The 22486-nt window shown below is 31.8% G+C and overlaps 1 protein-coding gene and 1 pseudogene across 1 annotated transcript; one reads left to right on the plus strand and one right to left on the minus strand.

Annotated features, from left to right (window-relative positions):
- Positions 1-7717: 7717 nt before the first annotated feature.
- LOC122594131 lies at positions 7718-9780 on the minus strand (annotated as a pseudogene).
- Positions 9781-16943: 7163 nt separating this feature from the next.
- LOC122591350 (TATA-box-binding protein-like) lies at positions 16944-22274 on the plus strand. Its single transcript, XM_043763612.1, has 10 exons — positions 16944-17180; positions 17880-17968; positions 18742-18829; positions 18950-19021; positions 19592-19642; positions 19979-20023; positions 20199-20291; positions 21211-21312; positions 21401-21474; positions 21923-22274. Coding segments are annotated over exons 2-10 (603 nt in total). The 5' UTR covers positions 16944-17180; positions 17880-17891; the 3' UTR covers positions 21924-22274.
- The last annotated feature ends 212 nt before the right edge of the window (positions 22275-22486 follow it).

Here is a 22486-nt window from a genome sequence, read left to right on the forward strand (position 1 = left end):
AAAATTTCGATGTTTGATAAAATAGAAAAGTTAAAAGGTAATGTTCATAGTTTATTGCAATTCTTGATTGATATAAATAAATATAATTGTTTAATAAATAAATTATAGAAAAAACCGATTATATTATCAAGTATTGTAATAATATAAAAAGTGGCATAGAAAAGAATCAAATAAAAAACACATAGACTTGTACTTGTAAAGTTACAAGTAATATATCACTGTATTAATAATTTGAACGTATATAGTTATATCTAGGAGGGTATATATTATACATGATTACTGGGGTATTTGTGGAAAAAATATGACAGGAATTTGCTTTTTGTTAACGACGTTTTTATGCAGCAAGGTGGAAGGTGCTTTCACAAATGTGCGTTTTGCAACAATCTAAACGCAATTAATCCATTTTTAAAACATTTTACCCAAACACTAAAAACAAACAGATTATTCACGATTTATAAACGCAATAATCTATAAATTCATTTCAAAACTCAACCCAAATACCCTTTAAATACAAGTATATATATATATATATATATATATATATATATTAAAATAGAGGTGGGTTAATTTAGGGACATTTTAAATTAGGGACCATTAGGGACATGTAACTTACACATGTGTAAGTCGTGGTGGTAGTGGTCGCCGTCGCCGGAGGATCATGATGGTGGTCAAAGATGATGGTGGTGGTGGTGGTCAGAGATGGTAAAAAATGAATGATTGAGAAGTGTCCAGAGTATCTTTAATTTAAAAGTGTCCCTACATTTACTTTTACCTATTAAAAATTTAAAAAAATAAGAAAAAAAATATAAACATGTCACATAATGTTGTTTTCTAAAAATAGTTTTATAAGAAAATTTTTTTTTATTATGTATAAAGATACCCAATATTTGTAAATGTAATACTTATTAGTATATTAAAATGTTGAAAAGTATGAAATAGTGCACAACTGCACATGCAATATGAAATTTAGTCGGTGGCAAATAAAAATTAAGTAATGCTTAACAAGTTTTGATGTGGGCTATCGTATGGCGAAATAAAGAGGACCTCACCTTCTCGTAGATGGTGTCAGTGAGAGCCATTTTATGCGCAAGTTGCGCGAAAAATCGCTTCTTTTTTCCGGTTCTGAAACAACTTGGGCGAAATAGCTAAAAATCCGGTACATTCCGTTTTGTTTCCCATCCCAATCTTTCGCTACTTCATTTTCTGACCTGGAAAACCAATGACTCTTCAGGTTAGGTTCTCTTTCAACATGGTTTATGCCGGAAAGGTACGAAGTTGGACTAATTTGGAAACATTAGGCAATTTACTTTATCAACAGGGGTTGTTATTTGGTCCATGTCTTATTAGCGAAAACAGGATTATCATTTATCTGCTCTGCTTTTAGAAAAAACAAGTTTTGTTTAATTAGAATTAATTTATGTAAGAATGTAATGTGACAAAGGACGACTTTGTAGTCTGTAGATATTCTCAGATATTTAGAGAGAGCATGTAGCATTTTTCAATAATTTCTGAGGTCTCTGTCAATCGTTATATATATTTTTTTACCCATATATGATGCCTTTCATTTTTCAAAGCTTTAATTTTAATAACATTATTGAAACTTAACAAAATCTAGTAAACTTAATGTAATACTCTTTCTGTCCTATTAGAAGTGTCTTAATTTGAATATTCAAAATCTTAATCTTTAATCTTTGACCTTAAATATATATTTTTTATGTTATATAAAACTTAATGAAAATTATATCATTGAAAACATTTCTAAAACATAATCAACTTATATAACTTTCATCAATTATTATGTAACACAAAGAAAATTATATATGGTCAAAGTTGCAAAAGTTAAACTTTGAAAATTCAAAACATGACAAATCTAGTGGGAAGGGGAGTATCAATCTTTTGTTTATTTTTATTGGTAGGTGAACAGAAATAAAAGAATCAAAACCTAATGTTACAATTTCTAAAGTAGAAAAATAAAATGATCAACCGAATAAGATAAACTTGATATCTTCTACGAAAAAGTATTATTACATGTTCAAATACAATGCTAAAAAATATTTAGTGTTGATTATTTATGTTTTAATTTGTAAAATATATTCTGAAATAACATTAAATAATTCCGTTATAACAAAAATTAAACATAGTAAAAGTGTAAATCCATAACAAAAAGCGCGTAATTTTTCTTATTACCATATATACATGTACAAAACCGAAGGTTTGAATATTATTTTTATTTTAATCACATGCATATGTCTTTGGCCAAATACGCCAAATACGTGATATAAATCTTTGTAGAGAGTATTAAACACAAGTAGCACGTGCATGAAGCATGGTAAAGAGAGAATCATGTAAAAGGGTCATAATTAAGATTCCATCTTACTTTTCTATAACAAGGGATTACCTTAAATTATCTTAATATCTTAATATGAATAGGGTAATTTTAGTATTTTATTTTCATTTAGTGGTTAGAATTTTTTGAACTTAACTCAAATAAGAGAATTAACTTGAGAGAATTTACACCTATCTTCATTAGTTTATAGTGGTATAAAGACATAGAATTAAGCTCCAAAATACATTTTTTTTTTTAAATAAAACAAATGTTAATTTTGTTATTCTTTAGTTAGTAGAATTAATAATTCACCAAAAAAAAATATTATTCCAATTAGTATTTGTAAAAAAATCTCACTAACTTAATTATACATTTTTATTTTTCATCAATAATTTATATTTTTTAACATCACTAAACACTCAATTTATAGTTATTTTTATTTTTATTTAAAATTGATCTTAGATCCAATATTTAATATAGTTAGCAAAGGTCATCGATGATTTTTACATAGTTCTATAATTTCAGAATTAATAAGTCTTTTGTTTTAGTTTTATTAACTGATAATTTAGTTATTGATATTGATTTTCATTTATTTGTATTTCAAGCTATGTCTTTTTTTTTTTCAATTCGATCATGAATCTCAAATATTATTTTTAATCAATATATTCAGTTTTAGATTTGAGTTTAAGAATTCATTTATTTTTCAGCGAACTGATACATTGTTTTAAATGATAAATAAAGAGTACAATATTCATGCAAATTGTTTTAAGTTATCTTTCATCAAAAGTTATTTGTAGTTACAGTGACTAGTTTTAACTAGGGGTTGGTTATTGTAAAACAGATATTAACGTAAAACAAATATAATAGAATCTTGACCCATAGATCATGATAAAATTGATGCACGACGATTCACAGAGCAAAAATACATATATTGATGCACGATAATTTTTATGATGCACGGTGATTTTCAGTAACGAGAAATCTATTGTTTTATTTGTTTTACTTTAATAGTTGTTTTATTTTACCTAGAACTTATATATAACTATTGTTTTCAAGCTTTTGTAAACACTTTTTTATGAGTTAATTAATCATAACCCTAACAAATATGAATATAAAGCTTTTACAGAAGAGTGTTACATATATGATACAATACTTTGAAGGTTTGATTACAATGCTATCTAGCAAGCATCGCAATTATAATATTAGAAAGGTTACGGATTCAAATACCACGATTTTGCTTTTGGGAAAAGCCTAACCTTTTCATGCCATGAAAGTGACAAAACAACATAGCAAGAGACCCCGTAGTTTGAATTTGATTTGGGATATACAAAGCGATGGTTTTCCTTATTAAGTCACTTTTAGCTTTTGCTTCTAAATTTGGTAAAGAAACAAACACTAAATCTTTAAGAAAGGGTTCATGGATGGAATTTTGTTATCAAAACGCATCATTTTTGTGATGCCTTTGCTTATTATCTTTAATGAAGAACCAATTAAGGCAAAATGATGAAGGTCCTTCATGTATAAGTCACGATCCTTAAGCCATTAACGTTGTAGTTTAATATAGAATTCGCATGAGTTTCTGTTTCTTTTCCACAACTACGTATGCGAATGCATCGTTTACCGTATACATGCTCAAATACCATACCATTGGAAATATAATGAAATGACCAAAACACCCTCAAATAGATACGAATATTTTGGAACTCTTGAGCAAAATAATTGCAATCACACACCATTTTCATTCTCACACGCAAAAAGAAGATTGAAATTTTATATATTACAAATGACCTTTGAAGTAGACTAAATACTAAATGTCTTGATTAAGAATACTAAAAGTTAGTACCTTCATATTGGATGCATGTGATTAGCAGTTAGTATAATATACTAAAAGTTAGTACTTTCAGGTTTATTAGCAAAAGCTGATTTTACCTCAGCATGTTGTTTAAAAGTGATTTACCAATTACCATCTCTTTATACTTTATAATATAAGGGAGGCTTCTTTATACTCGAATTTCTCAAAAACTATGATGTTAATCTCTCCTAACAAATGAATAAAATTTTGGTGAAATATTTCTATCTTTAAATATTTCACCAACAAATTAAAAACACAGTAAACTATACCGAGTGTTTGGTAACTGGATGTACATGTACTAACCGAAGTTTATACATTTTAATTTTTAAATATGATTTACACCAGGATTTAATTTAAATGTCCATGGAAATCATCAACCATCACAAATTACATAGATAGTATTATAATTATACGAGTAATAATATAATATAAATAACCACTTAATTATATCATGACATAAGAAAACATCTTCTTTGAAACATATAATAAAAAATTAAAAACATTCAGAGTATTAAAAACTACTTAGAGTAGTTGATATGCTTAAACTCTTTACATTTTATATAGTACATGTTATTATTAACAGCTCAACCTCACCACCCAACCATCACCACCACTATTGCCGGATGATGATCCCAAATGGGTTCACTTTCATTGGTTACAACCCAACATAAACCATAAAGTTTAATCAAATTAATATGAGGGGTCATCAACAAGCAACGACTTACAAACTATATATCTAAAAAGCATAATGTCTGCAAAGACATGATTTTTAAGATTGAAAGGCAAATCTTTCGTACTTGACCAACAAGATAGAACTTATTGTTGGGAAAGCCAATTAAGCGGTGGGTGGGCTTTTGTCCTTGACATTGGGAAAGCTGGGTGGTGGGTGGCTTTTGTCCTTGACATTCTACTTTCGGCATGAGTAAAGAAGGACATGGGGGAGACCATTCGGATGTTTGGTATGATGGAATGAAAATGAGAGAAAGGGAATAGGAAAGACTTCCCTTGTTTGTTTGCAACAAAGAAAGAGAATAAGAAAGGGGAATCAATTTCATTCTCTACAAATTGTAGAGAATGGGTGAGAATGGAAAAAAAAATAAATTAAAATTGTTATATGTAATAAATGTATTAATATTATTTAAAATTTTATGTTTTTTATATATTCATTCTCTGTGGGTACCAAACGATGGAATTCATTCTCTTTCCAAATACTAATTCTATTTCTCACTATTTTCATTATCTATTACATTTTCATTCTCTATGATCTCTCTTACCAAACACCCCCTTATATATTACAAATAAAAGATATGCTACACCAAATGTCATGTTCAATCACTATAAGATAAGTGGAAAAGATTTTTTTTTTTTTTTTAAAAAAGAACGGTTGAATGGAGGGAGGAGCATTCAAAGATTAACAATATAATGAAGGAGATGAACTTATAAAACTATAGGAACGGTTGAATCATGGTTTCCTAATGGCACCAATTTGATCCTAATTCAGATTTAAAAGCTATAACTAATACAGGAATATGATAATTATACGGAGTATTAAGCTAGGTACAAATATAGAAACCAACGTAACTTGCGTTAAAATTTATAAATTACAAAGTAGTAATTTTAATGGAAATAGAGTGGGCATAATAAGAGGGGACAAAGATGATGAAATCATTTGTCATGACTTTGTTATTTCTTTATGAGATTGTGGGAACATGTGGCCAGCTATTCAAGTTTGAATGGTTCACATGAGCTCTGGGCAAAGGTGTCCTTTTCTTAGATTTGTTTAGTGGGTGATTAATTTTGTTTTAAATCTAATTTTCAGGTAATTAAAGTGGTCTTGATGAGATTAGGCATGGATTATGCTTTATAACCTAGTCAAGAACAAGAAGAAAGAAATAGGTCATCAATTTTGTTGAGTTGTCTTATTAGTTGAATAACATGGTTGTTGATGGGAGCTCTAGAAACATCTACATATATTATACTTTCTTGTTTCAATTCGCTATAGTCACACTCTACTATGACTTTAAATATAAGTGTCTAAAAAGAATTTCAATGTATTGATTCTGTAATATGGTTGGAACCGCCTGAATCAAGACCAGCATATAGACAAATTATAGGTTGTTCATATATTCTATTTTTCTGTTCTTTGCAACTTTTGTTCATAGGTTTAGATCGGATTACAGCAGTCGGATGGGAACAGGCAAATGGCTGTGTTAGCCTGTTAGGTAACATGTCAAAATAAGTTCTAGGTCACGTAATTGTGTGGTAGTTGTAGGAACAATTATGGTCGAATTTGGTTGACACAAACACTATTTTTCTAGAAAATGATACTTCTTTTTATTAAGAATTCAAGAGTTAAAATTATAGTACGTATTACACTAATAATTGAACTTTCCAAGAAATTGATTTAAATTCTTTTATGCATTTATATACACTATGGGCGATTTTTGACCCATTTGAACTATATACTTTGAAGCTGATTTCTTTTATCGAACCAGCACATTGGAGATACAACATAACTCAAACTGACTCATTCTAACATAAATGGCTCAAAAATGCTACCTTTAGTTGTGAAGCTAACGGATCAAGGCATAGATAGAATTACAAGTTCATAGAGTGTTGATGTACCTTTCATGGAATTGCATTCCAATATTATCTTTTACTACCATGTTTAGGATGCAAATCACTTTCAACCCTATGTGAAACACACATCACTATTACCAAAAAATGTCATTATGTCAAGCAACCACCATTTTAATTGGGTTTACACAACTTAACTGATGATACAAGAGACTTATAAATAGTACTATCAGTTGGCACTGACTCACTATGTAATTTAATGTTTTTGAGTAGGTCATTGAATGTGCAAAGTAATATACAACCCCAACAAGCCAAAAGGAAAGCAAATGGAATTCATACTAAATCAGACAAAATTTGATGAATTATAGCAAGAAATAAAAAAAATTAATGCAGCCCAAGAAAGAAGGAAAGATATCTTTAACCATCTTAAGTGGATCCCTTTCTCATTAGTGTCGTACACGTAAAAGGTTCTCGACATATTAGCTAACATGATGTTCTTTATATTAGATGGGGATGAAACTTCCACATTTAAGGGATTGAAGAAAGTGGCACTTTGTATTCTCTTTTGGAAGGTATTGTCATTCTAGGGTGCTAGAGTTGCCAATCGAGTAATGTTTTCAATAATACGATAATGGTTAAGCCACTTGGTTCTGATTTCTATTTTTATATAGCAAATATATAATGATCATGAACTATGATAGTGGAACAACCAATCTAATTCCAGAAAAGAAAAGGTTTAGTTCTCTCTATATGCAAAAGTTTGGTTTCGAAAGTGAACACTCACCAAGTATCTAATCTTTCCTCTTTTCACTCTTTAAACAACAGTTCACATCACATTAAAACAATTCTACTACACGGATAAACCAAGTATATTCTTTTTTTCCTAAGGCTGAAGAATGAGCATGTATTGTTTTTAGAAAGAAGTGCTATCAGTAAATCACCTTAATTTATAAAGACTCGAATTACCTATCGAGAACTTGTAAAAACATTTTTTCACAAGTATATGTATGTTGTAATAAAACAAAGTACATTTCTATCTCTCAGCCAATAGATCAAAGTAATTAGCTCCGCATCTAGTGTGGCAATCAATCTCAATTGTTGCCAAAATGCACTCTAAGATTACAAGCTGCTTTATTAAACAAAACTGCAAAAATTACAGAGCTTTGGAGTACAGAGTGTCTAGTCTTCATAAGAGAATAGTACTTTCACCTCCACCCTTTTTTATTGTTCTTATTACCAATAATCTCCACAATAGCACTTTCCGTTGGTAAAATGATGAAAACGTATACGATCCCTAATTAATATCTCTCGTTGGTAAACACTTGAAATATGTTTCATAAAAGAGTGGCAATCCTCACACGATCGTAGGTTAACAATCCTAATTGTGGTTCCTGGCTCAGTTTTTATAAGTCCAAATGAGACCGCAAGTTTTTCACTATGGTGCAGTAGTTGTGTTGCTTTCTCTTCATCGTCTATTTCAAGTAATACATCCGATACTTTAGGATCATACCCATTTTCCCTCAACGTCTCCTCTCTTTCATCCAAACTTTTATAAATATTTTCCGCCTCATTGTTACAAGTACTCCCAGCTGTAAATTCATAAATAATACCATTAATCTCAATCTGGCTGTACCCTAATGGTTTAACAAGCCCTTTTTTTTATTCATTAATCGACTCACATTCGCTTTATCCTTCCACTTTTCGTTAGATGCATACACGTTACCAAGCAATACATATGTCCCACAGTCATCACAAGCATCCATACTAGAACCTTCAAAAGGTTTTATCAAATGTTCCAATCTCTCGGTATCCCCATGAACATTACAACCCCATATCAAAGATCTCCATAAAAAAGCATCGGGTTCAATAGACATGGATTTGATGAAACATTCAGCATCTTCTAGTCTTCCAGTTCGAGCCAGCAAATCTACTACACACCCATAATGTTGTACAGTCAGTCTCAGTTTATACACTTACCTAATATTCTCAAAATGCATTAAACCTTCATCAACCCACCCCATATTCCTACAAGCCGACAACACAGTCATCATTGTCTTCTCATCTGGCTTCAAACCAACGCTCTCCATCTTTTTAAACAACTCAACAGCTTCCTTACACCGTCCATGACTAGCAAGACCCGAAATCATCGCAGTCCAAACATAAACGTCTCTATCACCCGCACCATCAAAAACCCTCACCGCACTATCAATACACCCACATTTCAAATACATATCAATTAGACCCGTAACAACATTCTTCTTCAACTTACTTCCTCTACCACTAACCAACCTATCCAACTTCCTCCCAACACTTAACGCTCCAGTCTCAACACACGCTCTAAGAACCGCCACAAACGTCACACTATTCGGCTCAAACCTGTCCCTTTCCATCCGTTCAAACACACAACCCTCAACCGCATTATTATTCTCCACCAACCCATTAATAACCGAAGTCCAAGAAACCACATCTCTCTCAGGCATTTCATCAAACACCTTACGTGCAAAACCAATTAACTCGCACCAAGAGTAAAAACTAATCAACCCATTTTGCACATACAAATCCGAACCCAACCCGGATTTCAAAACCAACCCATGAACCTATTTTCCTAATCTTTTCAACTTCAACTTAGCACAATATTTAAGTACAAATGGAAAAGTAAACCTATCAGGGTTTGGGCCAAATGGGTCATCAAAAATGAGCCAATTAATGAAAAAATCAATCGATTGAAACGGGTCAGGTGAATCCGAATAAGGGTATTGTGGAAATATGAATTTGATGGGTGGGTTTGAAGGGATTTGAGAATTTGGTGTGCATATGTTAAGTTTCCAGATGGTGATAAAGCTGTGAAATTGAAGATTTTGGTTAAGGTTAATTGTGGGTGGTTTTTTAAGTAATTGGGCATGTAATTGTGTTGCTTGTGCCATTGTTGTGATTTCCATTTTGGTGAAGAAATTGGGATTTGGAGGTGGGTTTTTGTGGGCGGGAATTTATTGGGTTCGGGTTTTTATGGATTAGGGTTTAAGGATATGAGATTAATCGGGTTTTTATGCTATGGGATGTTTGGACGTATTGGCAGATTCAAGTTACTTGACATGAAGTTGACTTGATAACATAATTGGGTAGAAAACTCATTTGTACATGAATGTGTCAACATATGTGAATTTTGTTGACACAAAAGTAGCTTTTATCACCCAAAACAGGTTGGCGTATGTATTTGTCGCCAAACAAACCGATGAGGATAAGTAGCATGTCGTTGCTATTTTGTGCATTTTGCGCGATAACAAATCCACATGCTATAATGTTACTAACAACAATAGTACACATGCTAAGATATATTTGCTAGATGGTCTTTATTTAATAAAACTTCTGTGTTCAAAAATAACATGTTAAAGTATACTCCTATATCTTAACAATCTCATTGTTCCAGCTTAAATCTCCTCCATTTAAGGCAATGATTAAATTTTGATGAATAGATCCTAGGTAGCACCAAGACGGGTACGGTGAAGGGGTATGGGGACGATACAGGTACGGGAAACGGCAAAAATGAAAAAAACAAGATACAGGGACGACAAGGATACGACAATAAAAAATATAAAAATTAAAATTTATATTAAAGAAAATTCAAAATAGATAGTTATTGATGTAAAGTGTAAGCTCAAAACATACTACATGTTCAAAATAGATAGATATTGATGGTGATGAATGTTGTTCGATAATAATAAATCGATGTACATGATGATTAATTGAGATTTGTTAGCCTGATATGTAGTTTTTAAATGGGCCGGTTATCTAATTTGAAGAGAATACAAACACTAAACCCTAAATAGGCTATGAAACGTCCCCTGTTCAACTGAAACATCCCCAAAATCCGAGACGTTCCCCCTTCCGTTTCCTTGCCGTCCCCGTCCCCTAAACGTCCCCAGGACGAGTACCCTGACCTTTAAGGCGTAACATAAGGGTTTTTTTCTAACGAAAATTTACTTTGGCTTATGCACGTCACTTCGACATACTGTATATCATTTATTTGCTTGTTTGAGACCATCCTTAAGTAAGGTATATGTATACTTGAATCCCTCAAACACAAAACCTGCTTCACATTACAATAATCAGTAAGTATCTACGGTTTTTTAAGCTTGATTTACTTGTGATCATTCATTAATAAGAAGAAGAAAGATGAAACATTATTTATAAGGCAGCAACATAAAGACAACTCAGAATTACAAACTTATAACGTGCTTGCTATTTACCAGCCTTCTATCATTTCGGCTAGCTGTTTACATTATATAAGAAATGAATGAAGATAAAACCGCTTTAACGTTTGCCCACCAACATACCAGATTCGGTCTTGTATATTATATGATGTTAATTTAGTATTGAACGAACAATGTATATATAGAATTCTGCAAAGGCTTCTCCAGCTGCTGGTGGTAAGGAAGGATTAAGACAAGCATTCATCACGCGGAAGAAGCAACTGTTGTTAACAATGATTCCTTTGCTAGGGATATCAAGCAAACTATGTCTTCTCTGCTTCTCGTAGCAAACTATCTAATTCTTTGTTAACCCACTCCTTTCTTCGGCCTTAGGATCGACAAAGAATAAACTAAAACTTATACTTGCTGCTAGTGTTGTAGCTACTTCTATAGTCCATTAACACTGAACACCAAAACATAATTTTCGAGTATAAGAATTTAAGAAAACATAAATAATAATTACCGAATTTAAGCATATTGGAGCAACCGTAAATTTAATTTTATGGTAACCTACCTCTTACTTTCTTTTGAGTTTTTTTTTAGCAGGCTTATTACAAATTTACTAAATATAGCCCCCAATGTCAAAAATATCAAGCCCGATTAAAAAATGGAGGCCTTAAATACTTTGGAGCTCTAGGCCATTGCCTAGCCCATTAGTACTATTGGGTCGGCCCTGGCTTTAGTGACATGAAACACACATCGAGGAAGCACATGAGAGTATGAAACAAGGTTACCCATCGTCCATGGACAAACATTATTTATGCTGCATATAAGATATTTCATCTTTGTTGGAGATGATTTTTTCACGCCATAACTTATGTTTGTGGAGTACAATGGAGAGGATATAAGTTGATGTTGTACCTGTGTTTGCAAACTAATGGAAACAAGAAATGTGTTTTTCTCATGTTAATCAAATATGGTTACGGACAATCATATAAATAGACATAGACTACCATTAGTTCTAACTTCTAACAATCTTTAACCCTAATGGACCCGAGCCCGTTTAGATAATCGGATTGGATCACAATTCATCCACTAATGATAGTGTTTACTATGGTTTTGAAAACCGAACTGGTCGGTCCGACCGGTTCAACCGTTAACCTTTAGTTTGAACAGTTAATTGCATCCGGTCCGGTTCAACCATCACCTAATACTCAAAAATTCATGGCACTAACGAAACCGTGAAGCTTAATGTTATGAATAATGTGCAAATGGTAAGATATTTTTATTTTCTATTTTGGAATTGTTTATGGATACAAGTTTGGTTAGAGTGTTACAATGAACCAAATATAATTTATGTCTAGATAACTCATAAAGTATAAGGTCAATGATGATATACCTATACGGAGCGCTAGCTCCGTACTCGAAGCAGAATACGAAGACACCTTCGTACAGGTAATAAATATATATGTCCATAACGGAGCTTACCTCCGATCAAAACAATAATCCCGGAGCCCCAAAGGTAACGATTACCCAGCTCCGAGGAGATATAAAAGAAAGATCGGATTAAGATCTTCCTTATAATTATCCCATTAAACATATATCAAAGCTCCGATTTACTCGGGCACGATTAGGTGACAAGATTACCATGAATCTCCTCAAAGATGGAAACAAGATATTCACAAAGGAGGAAGAGATTTACCCTAGTTCTCTTACCCTGCTCTTCAAGTCATTTACCCTCTATATAAATAGAGGATAAAACCTCACGGAAGGGGACAATCACATCATACACGCATCACACACATAAACCCATACTCATAGTTTATTCGACCTCCGAATAAACCCTAAAACAAACCTTTAAACTCTAAGTCGAACAAATCGACTTAGACATAAAAAGACACGGCATAAAGCGGCCTCTCGGACCCTCTGACCGTAAGAAAATCGCCGATAAACACCAACAACCTCAGTTACACCTCTGGTTGAGCCATAGTGCGATTATTTGATCAAACAGTCAGATTGTAGTAAATTATTATCTAACTTAGCTTACTAGATATTCTACTACCTTGAATTACTAAATAAACAATATGATTTCTTGAACTTGGTTAACAACTTTTTTTTAGTACTTTAAACTCATTGATAATCTTTCTGATATAATAAGGACATAACTTAATTTATTATTATTATTATTATTATTATTATTATTATTATTAATTTTTATTATTATTATTTTTTTATAAAATCATCACTTTCATTATTATTATTATTATTTGAAATGACATATTTACTTTAATAAACAGTATTTGAGTCTTCATTATGAAAATGTAGTAAGGGTAAATCTCTTAGCAATGATAAATATGCCTAGGAAATGGTAAACGTACTTGTAAGAAATTGATTATCAAGGTAGATTATTTATTTTCTTTTTGTTATTATTACTGTTTATTAATAACTATTGAACATTGTTATGAAAATAAAGTTTAATGGTTTGAAAAGTTACAAATCATAACATAGTATTTCAATTTTTATGGTGACATATGATGTTTGACCATTGGATTTAATCCAATGGTTGAAGTTACTCCAAGTTCACCTATGAAGTTGAAGTAACTTTAGAGAATACTAATCCTAATTGATTCAACATACTATGAAGCAATAAGCTAATAAGTTAGTTGTTTGACGATAATTTGAATCTTACAATTTTAAGCTATAACGACTAGTTAGATTTATTTTTGTCAAACATATTCTATTCTAATTGATGTTCTAAAATGAAATTGCCCTTTAAGCCTTTATGAAAGTGGGCTACGTTATTTATTCAAGCCTAAACTAGGAATGGGCTAATAGCAATAGCAAAAGAAAGGTTAAGGCGGTGAGACGAGGTAAAGTAAATCAACAATAGACCCTATCTATGTTATCAAACCACAAAATCTTTAACAACAATAATTATCTACATTATTATAATAATTCTAAGTCTTTAACTTTTATAAGAATAGTTCTAAAAAAACTAGACTTATGTCCGCGCAATGCAGCGACGATGGGGATAGTCATGGCAGAGGTGGTGATGGTGACGATGGTGGGGGCGGCAGTGGGACGACAATGAGGACGGCGGTTGTGTCGACGATGGCTGATGGTGGTGATCATAAAAGTAATTGATGTTAAAGGCGGTTGTGTAGTTATTTTAAGTGTTGAGGGATATGATGTGTAATTTCTAGTCTTAAATTTATAATATGAATTACCTAGCTACCGTCTACTACACACTTGCGGGCAGTGGACCCGATCGTATGCAATATAGTTGACTTGGTAAATCTGAGGTCGAACACAAGGACTTTGTAAAGCAATTGTTAAAATAAAGTAATTCAGAAGAAAGGGGGTTTTGTGGCCGAATTGCCACTTTGCAAAAAGAAAAATTAATTAACTAAAAATCCGGTATTACTAGGACATGGATCGTCCTCAAACGATAGTAAAAATGATCTTTATGACAATAATAATAAAATGAACACCTACTTGGATCAGCTTACATGCCAATCATCGGGTCTAAATATCAGTTGCATTGTTGAACGACTTAAAAGGTAGTCAAGATGAATTTCCGCTATACTTGAAACTTTAATTGCTTGAAATATAGTTATCGCTTCTGCAAATAATTTCTACTCCAGACAATTAAGCACTAAAAACCTAAGTTGATTTTATGATCTAATCTTTAAAAGTTTTCTTCCAAACTGTTTATTCGCCTAATTAGATTTCTCTATCATAGAGGTTTACACACTTAAAATAAATTTAATTGTTTAAAATCTTCATCGCTAGTTTCTTCTGAACCCCAACAACTTTAGGTTAATTATAGACCGATTAACCATTTCATAAACCAATGACAATAACATAGATTTCTTCCGAACTTCTAATTACAATTATCAATCAATAAATATAAAAGATAAAAACAATATTTAAACTCAAATAAATGTGGTTCTTCGATTAAACGTATAAATTTTGTTCAACAATTGCAAGTAACATCAATCGACCCTATGACATGTTCATTACCCAAACGGATGTTGAGAGATTTAGCCTCTCATAATAATACTAATAATAACAAATTAAGAATTCATATGTTTACTAATAGATGAATAATAATAATAATACACTTAAATTATTGACTGTACTATTAATAAAGAATAAGAAAGAAAATCGAACAATGATGATAATGAATGAGGAATAGTATAAAGTCGAACAAGCACGAAAGATTTCTTTGTCGGTTGTCCTCCGCGAAAAGCCAAGAAAACCCCGAACCAAAACTCAAAATTAAGAATTTGTTTGGCGACTCCCACTTGCTGCTCAAGAATCCCTCACGTACCGACCTCACAAAACAAAAGAGGCCGACCCCCTTTATTCCTTTTCCCGCCGCACGCCATTACAAAGGGCTGGGCCCATTCTCCTTTCTTCTTTCCTACTGGGCTCACGCATGACAAGGCCCAACAGGGCTGCTGCTTCTTCCTTGGGCTGCTGTTCACAAGTATATTAGGCCCAAAAGGCCTTGGCCTTTTTCTCCCTTTTGCGGCTGGGGAGATTCAACGAGACACTACCACCACTTTGCATTTCCAATTCTACAATTAATCTTTGACTTTGTTGACAGCAAGTCATGTGCACCATCTTGTCGAGTCCATTATGCGGTATTATCTATGAACCTTAAAATGTCGTATTTATTTTTTCCAGAAATACGCTTAAGTACATAAAACACTAACAAATACCATAAACGCATCAAATGTATACGAAAATGACTCAAAAACTATACGAAAGCAACTAAATTCATTGTGGGAAATGGGTATAAAATATGATATATCAGGATCTATATTGTAAATTATTTCATTAATGGTATTACAGGTATATTAGATGAAGATGTTTAAATTAGTGAATAAAGTAGAGGGATATTTTCGGTTTTTCAAAAGCAGAATGTTTAAGGAAAAAAATGAGTGATTTGTTTTATTATATATTATAGAAGTATAGATACAAGAGAAATAACTCAATTTCTCTTCACGAACCCTTTATAGAAACGATTTATAAAGTAGTACTTAATTTATTTTTAGTAACTAATTTACATTATAAATTTTTATCTTATTAATTTACGCCTTAAACATTTATGTTTTAAAATATTTTTACAACTACTTTTATATAAATTATATTTACATGGGAGAATTTCATATATACCCAATATTAACACCCTAATTACATATTTACCCAATCAAAACTAATAATTTCATATTTACCCAATTTTAAGTTAGATATTATCACATTTGTCCAAATCACATATTAATAATATCATATTTACCCAACTTTCAATTAAATATAATCACATCTATCCAAAACAGAAATTAAAATTAATTATTTCATTATTATGGATCTTGTATGTTTCAATTTTTGCTATTAACTACATGTGGTCATATAAAGATTTACATGCTATATGGTCTTGTTTTTAATAAAATTAACTATGATTACTATTAAAATATTTTTGTACTTCCTAGTTAACTCAAGTGGTTGAGTACATGCCTTACAAGTAAGAGGTTTTGGGTTCAAGACTTGGGAAGTACATAGGAAAGTTTTTCTATGAAGGTTTAACTTGGGTATACTTAGGTTCAAGTCTGAGGAGGCAAGGTTTACCCCTATTGATCGTCGTACCTTCGGGCGGATTCATAGGGGGTTTTCCCCCATCGGTTATTTGAAATAGACATTTCTATTTCGAGGGAACTCTCTAGCGCGGACCCGGTTAAGACAACGTATGTTAGACCTCCCGCTGTTGAATCGCGACACGAAGTTTCAAGCGAAATTCACCTTAAAAAAAACAAAAAAAATTCCAATTTCGTAAAAAACAAATATCTTAAGGGTGTGATTACAAACTTTATGTGTCCAAATTACAATTCTACCCTTGATCCAAACTAAATCAAACAAATCCGAAAGAGGTTATTTTGGGAATACAATAAATACCCCCAAAACCCCCATAAAAAACACCAACCACACACAAAGTCGACGAAGACACACTCAAAAAGACGTTTCCCCAAATTCCCCCACAAACACATTTTATTGTCTCAGATTTCCCTCTTTATAGAACCTATAAATCCATCATCTCTTCATATAAAAGATCATACTTTTTAAATTTTCTCCGCTTAAATCTCAACCCCTTTTAATTAAATCCATCAATTTCAAGCCCATCTTTGATTCTTGATTTTCAGCGATCCATTTTCAAGATTTCAAACCCTAAAAGGTTAAATTACTAAAAAAATTCTTAAAATTGTTTCTGGGTTTCTTTTTTTTATTAAAACCCATTTATGAATTGAAGTTTTAAATACCTAACTTTGTTTAAACTTGAGTGATCAGGTGATATTTTAGCCTTTTGATTTTCTATTAAAATATATAATTATGGATTATTTTATTATTATTTTATAAAGATTCATTATTTTGTGTGAAAGTTGGTGATTTTAGTATCTGGGTATTTTAAAGTTTTGATTTTGATGTTTTGTAAAGCAGTAGAAAAGAATTTATATAAACTTGAGTAACAAAGTCTCATGGTAGTTTTTGGTTTTTCTTTTGTAAAAAATAATATATATTGTGATTTTTTAGATTAAAATTTCATTGTGTTATGTGAAATTTGGTGATTTTGCTATGTGGGTATTTTTAAAGTTTTGATTTTGATTTGCAAAACATTATGTGCTTTTATATAAATTTCAGTGATTTAGAAACTGATTTACATTATTTATTGGGAAAAATGGTTTTTTTTTGGTATATGGGAATTTTTAAATTTTGATTTTGATGTTGTTTATAACAGTAAAAGAGAGTTTGTATAAACTTGATGATTGGTTGGTATTGTAGCTTTTTGGCTTTTATTAGCTTGATTTTGTGTTTAAAACTGGTGATTTAGTATATGTGTATTTAAACATTTTGATTTTGATGTTGTGTAAAACAGCAAAAAAGATATATGGCAGATCAAGTGTTGGAGGGTAGCCAACCGGTTGATCTATCTAAGCATCCATCTGGAATTATCCCTACTCTTCAGTAAGTAGTTTTGATTTTCCTTTCGATATTACTATCATTTTATAATATCTATATGTTTAGAGGATTTCACATGTTTGTGTTTCTATAGAGTATTAGGTTAATCAGCTTTTTAGGATTGAATTCATCACTTGTTCGATATATGTCTTCACAACTCTGTTTTTTGGTTTTTCTGACCATCAATATTGACATTTTTAACATTTAAATACAAGCTTTGCACCCTGTTTGTATAATATTGGTGATTTAACTCGACATTCTTGTTATCGGTTAAACATGTTCTGGTTGGTACAGCACTTGAATGCTTCCTGTGTTTTCTATATGTGGTTTCATGTTCACTGCTTGAATAAACTCAAGCATTAATATTCTATAGTCTATACTATCTTGTTTTATGAATTCTGATACAGATTATCAATTGACTTTATGAGATGACAACTATTCTTAAGATATAAATTTAAGATATGCCTAATTTGACATTTTAGTTTTGGGACATATGGGTTAGTACTTATTAGTGGATAAAAAGATTTATATGCTGCAAGAACTAACATCCGTTTCACATTTTTACATTTGTGAAATAATTTCCATACATTTTGGACCTTCTTATGGTAGCATTGACATAACCTTATGAAGCAAAAGTTATAGCCCACAATATGCGGAGCTAATGTTCACATTTGTTGTGATGAGCTCTAATCATGATTTCATCTTTCAAGTCTCCATTCTTCAAGTGATGGAAGTAGGTGTTATGTATACTCATGACTGTTAAATAATCTTATGCACAGGAACATCGTGTCTACTGTTAATCTTGATTGCAAGCTAGACCTGAAGGCGATTGCATTGCAAGCACGTAATGCAGAATATAACCCAAAGGTATAAGTTTTTCTAATTGAATCCAAAATTCTTTAAATAAAACTAGTACTTTTATTTGTAAGTTAGGGAGTCTTATGATTTTTGGTAACATATACATTTGTTATTATTACTGTTATTCAGCGTTTTGCTGCCGTAATCATGAGAATAAGAGAACCAAAAACAACGGCCTTAATCTTTGCCTCTGGGAAAATGGTAAGCCAGCTTTTTACCCTCAATCTACTGGTGTATGAATACTAGTATCTACTGTTTAGCTTCCTGTATGGAATTAATCATGGTGTTTTGGCCTCTATTCTTCCTCTGCTGATTTTTATTATAATCAACAGTTTCTGATAGTTAAGTTTAATGTTATGGGAAGTATGGATGCGCATTTCAACTGATCGTGACATGACATCACTATAATCAGTTTTGATGCGCATTTCAGCCTGTTCTAGTAAACTGATCATTGAGATAGATGAATACAGTATATCTATTATCTATACATATTCTTACCATTTACCCTCTAAATATCTGATATCGAATCTATAAATCACAAAAGTTACTTTTCAAACACTCATCCAAACACCCCCTCTACACTATTTTTTTATATGATGAATGTTGATTAGGTGGTTAAAAGGCTTATGAACTTTAGTGGAATATTTGAAGAATTACAAAATCACTATCTTTATAAGATGATAATGTTCAGCATAGCAAACTATGTGCTAAATGCTCGATTATAAGTTCAAAGTTCTAACGATTCTACGTACGGTATCAACTTATTTGCAGGTGTGTACAGGAGCCAAGAGTGAACAACAGTCTAAACTTGCAGCACGGAAGGTCTTTTAAGAGCATAATTTTTCATTCTTTATATTTTACTTTTATCTTTGTACTCACTTAGTTGTTTCACAAAACTGGAATGTGTGGAGTGGATATATAGTCTCTTAATCGAATGTCTAGATCCTGTCATCTTTCAAAATCAACATCACATATGTATGAATTAGACGAGCAAATAGGTCACTCTAGCCATAGCTATGCCAAAAAGACAATTTTTTTTATTACCAGGACATTTTAAAATTGAAAAAGAGGCATTATTGTTGCATCTAAAAGCAATCAAGCATCAATTTCCGTCAGTAATCTGTCCTTATTCATTTATTCATAATGTTGGTTCTTCAGTATGCCCGGATTATTCAGAAACTTGGGTTTCCAGCCAAATTTAAGGTAACCAGTCATTGTCTTTTCATTTTCTTTTCAATATAACTTATCTCGATATATATATATATATATATTATATACACATTATATATATAGCATATCTTCCCTTAGTTCCATTGCTTGTATTAATATATAAATATTTTTCGACCTTTCTTTCATAATGATCTTTGGGGGCTTGTAGGATTTCAAGATTCAGAACATCGTTGGCTCATGTGATGTAAAATTTCCTATCAGACTTGAAGGTCTTGCGTACTCTCACGGTGCTTTTTCAAGTGTGAGTTTCTAGGAGAATGTTTTGTCAATTATACTGTTTATTAGAAGGTCCTTTTCGACCCATATACTAATGAATGGGCCGACTTGAGCTACTTTCTATCTTCAACATGTCAAAGCCTACAAATTGTTTAAATAATTGAGCCGAAAAGGTGAAAGTCACCTGCAGTGTATAGCTTAGTAAAAAAATTTAGATGATTATGTTAATATCATAACTCTTGTAATTATATAAATAAATCACGCAATTGTTGTTAAGAAAATAAATGGATGACAGCATCGGCAGTTCCAGGGTTTTTTATTTTTGCATGGAAACCACGCATTAGAGGTGGTAATAAGATTGGGTTTGGTGACCGTCAAACTGGATTTTGGTTAAAACATGTTCAGGCCAAAATAATTAAAGCTAAAAATATTTACCAAGAATAACAAAAATGTAACAAGATAAACCCTTTGTTGCAACTATGGTTTTAGAAATGAAGGTGTTTCTTTTGTCCTTTTTATAGTAATTACAGTTATCTTAACCATAATATTCAAGTTGTATGAAAGTAATGAAGCTGACCAATATCTCAAACGCAATATTAGAATTAGAATTGTGTTACTAAATCTGTAAAAGAAACAAGCAAAATCTTCATATATTAAAATGTGATTTGAATACTTAATGTCAAGATTTATGTTAACCATATCATTAATTAAGAGACCAAGGAAACACATCGTCAAGATGACTTGTTTGCAGATCAGCCTTACCCTAATAAAGATAACTTGTTTGACCTGAACTTATTTAACCCGTCACCAAACCTGCATATTACCACTTTCTGTTAGTGATATTACAAACAATAAAGTACTGATCAAAACCTGTTGTGCATTACATTGTATAATCTAGTTTTCTGATTGATTATGCTTTACCCTCATGTCATTTATTCATGCAGTATGAACCAGAACTGTTCCCTGGACTGATCTATCGAATGAAACAACCGAAAATAGTTCTGCTTATATTTGTTTCTGGGAAAATTGTTCTTACAGGAGCCAAGGTGCGATGACATAACTTCTGAAATGTTTAATTTTGTGTCCGCGTATCGAATGTTGACTTATATTCTCACCTATTTTGACCTTTTCCAGATCAGAGACGAGACATATACTGCATTCGAGAACATATATCCTGTTCTTACTGAATTCAGAAAGAATCAACAGTGGTGCGTTCTCTCTATAATTCCATGAAAGCAAGTCTAGGAAACCAAACAGGTGGGGTTAGATAGGCTGGGTACTGGGATCAGTATGGGTGTAATATCAGGTCATGCCAAAATGGATCCCATTGTTGCTATTTTTAATGTATATCATAGATGGCCCTTACATTAAATATGATGATAAAAAGGAAATAAAGGCCTACTTTCTTGAAAACAGTTCAGTTTAGGAGTTAGTAAATTCTGAAGTGTACTTTGGGCCATTGTTAAACTGCTGGTATTCAATCTATTTTTTAGTGTACTTTGGTGATTTATAGGATATAAACCTAAATCAGCCTGTTTGAAGTTAATAACATCATTTTGGATCGTTCTTTCAGTGTCGAGTATACTTCAGGCTTTGTCTTTTAATTATATTCGTAGCTTCAGAGATATCTGACCGAACGTGTTGTTTTTGGTGCAGATTCTTGATAATGATGAAACAATGGTTTATGGGATGAAGTTGACATTAGAGTTTGACTCGGTTGTGCGGGAAAAGTGTAGATATGGTGGTAGGAAATGGAAGGGAGGGACAAAAGGCTAATGCACCCACTCTTCCTTCTATTTTTGTAATGCAGTTGTAATCTTTCATAAACAGAAACCGCTTCTGCTGGTCACATTGTTGTCCTTTTGAAGTCCATATGACCCGAGATCCTTTTTTAGATTTGATCTTAATTTTACATTTTTGTCGGTTTTTGTATTTTCAGTTGGATCTATAAGTAGTTGATATATATGAAACTTTAAGACATGGTAATTTGAACTCTAGCGTTTAGTAAGTCAAGTTAATCGCTATATGTGTTATAAATAATGCAAAATCCAAATGTCTACTTAGATTCAGGTTCTCCTGTCTTTCAATAAATAAAAAATCATTAATGAAATTGATGGTGCTGGTTTGTTTTGTTTAGCATGCGTTATATCTGGTATAGTAGCATTAAATCTATTCTCAGAAAACAGCAAAACGCAAAAAACTGTGTTGAAGGCCGGGCTA

Source organism: Erigeron canadensis, chromosome 3 (assembly GCF_010389155.1).
Source record: "Erigeron canadensis isolate Cc75 chromosome 3, C_canadensis_v1, whole genome shotgun sequence".
In the NCBI taxonomy this organism is placed as follows: Eukaryota; Viridiplantae; Streptophyta; class Magnoliopsida; order Asterales; family Asteraceae; genus Erigeron; species Erigeron canadensis.

Coding starts and splice junctions, on each gene's coding strand:
- LOC122591350 (XM_043763612.1), top strand. CDS start 17,892: ATGGCAGATCAAGTGTTGGAGGGTAGCCAACCGGTTGATCTATCTAAG. Junction 19,643..19,978: donor CTAAACTTGCAGCACGGAAG/GTCTTTTAAGAG, acceptor TTGGTTCTTCAG/TATGCCCGGATTATTCAGAA. Junction 21,313..21,400: donor TTGTTCTTACAGGAGCCAAG/GTGCGATGACAT, acceptor GACCTTTTCCAG/ATCAGAGACGAGACATATAC.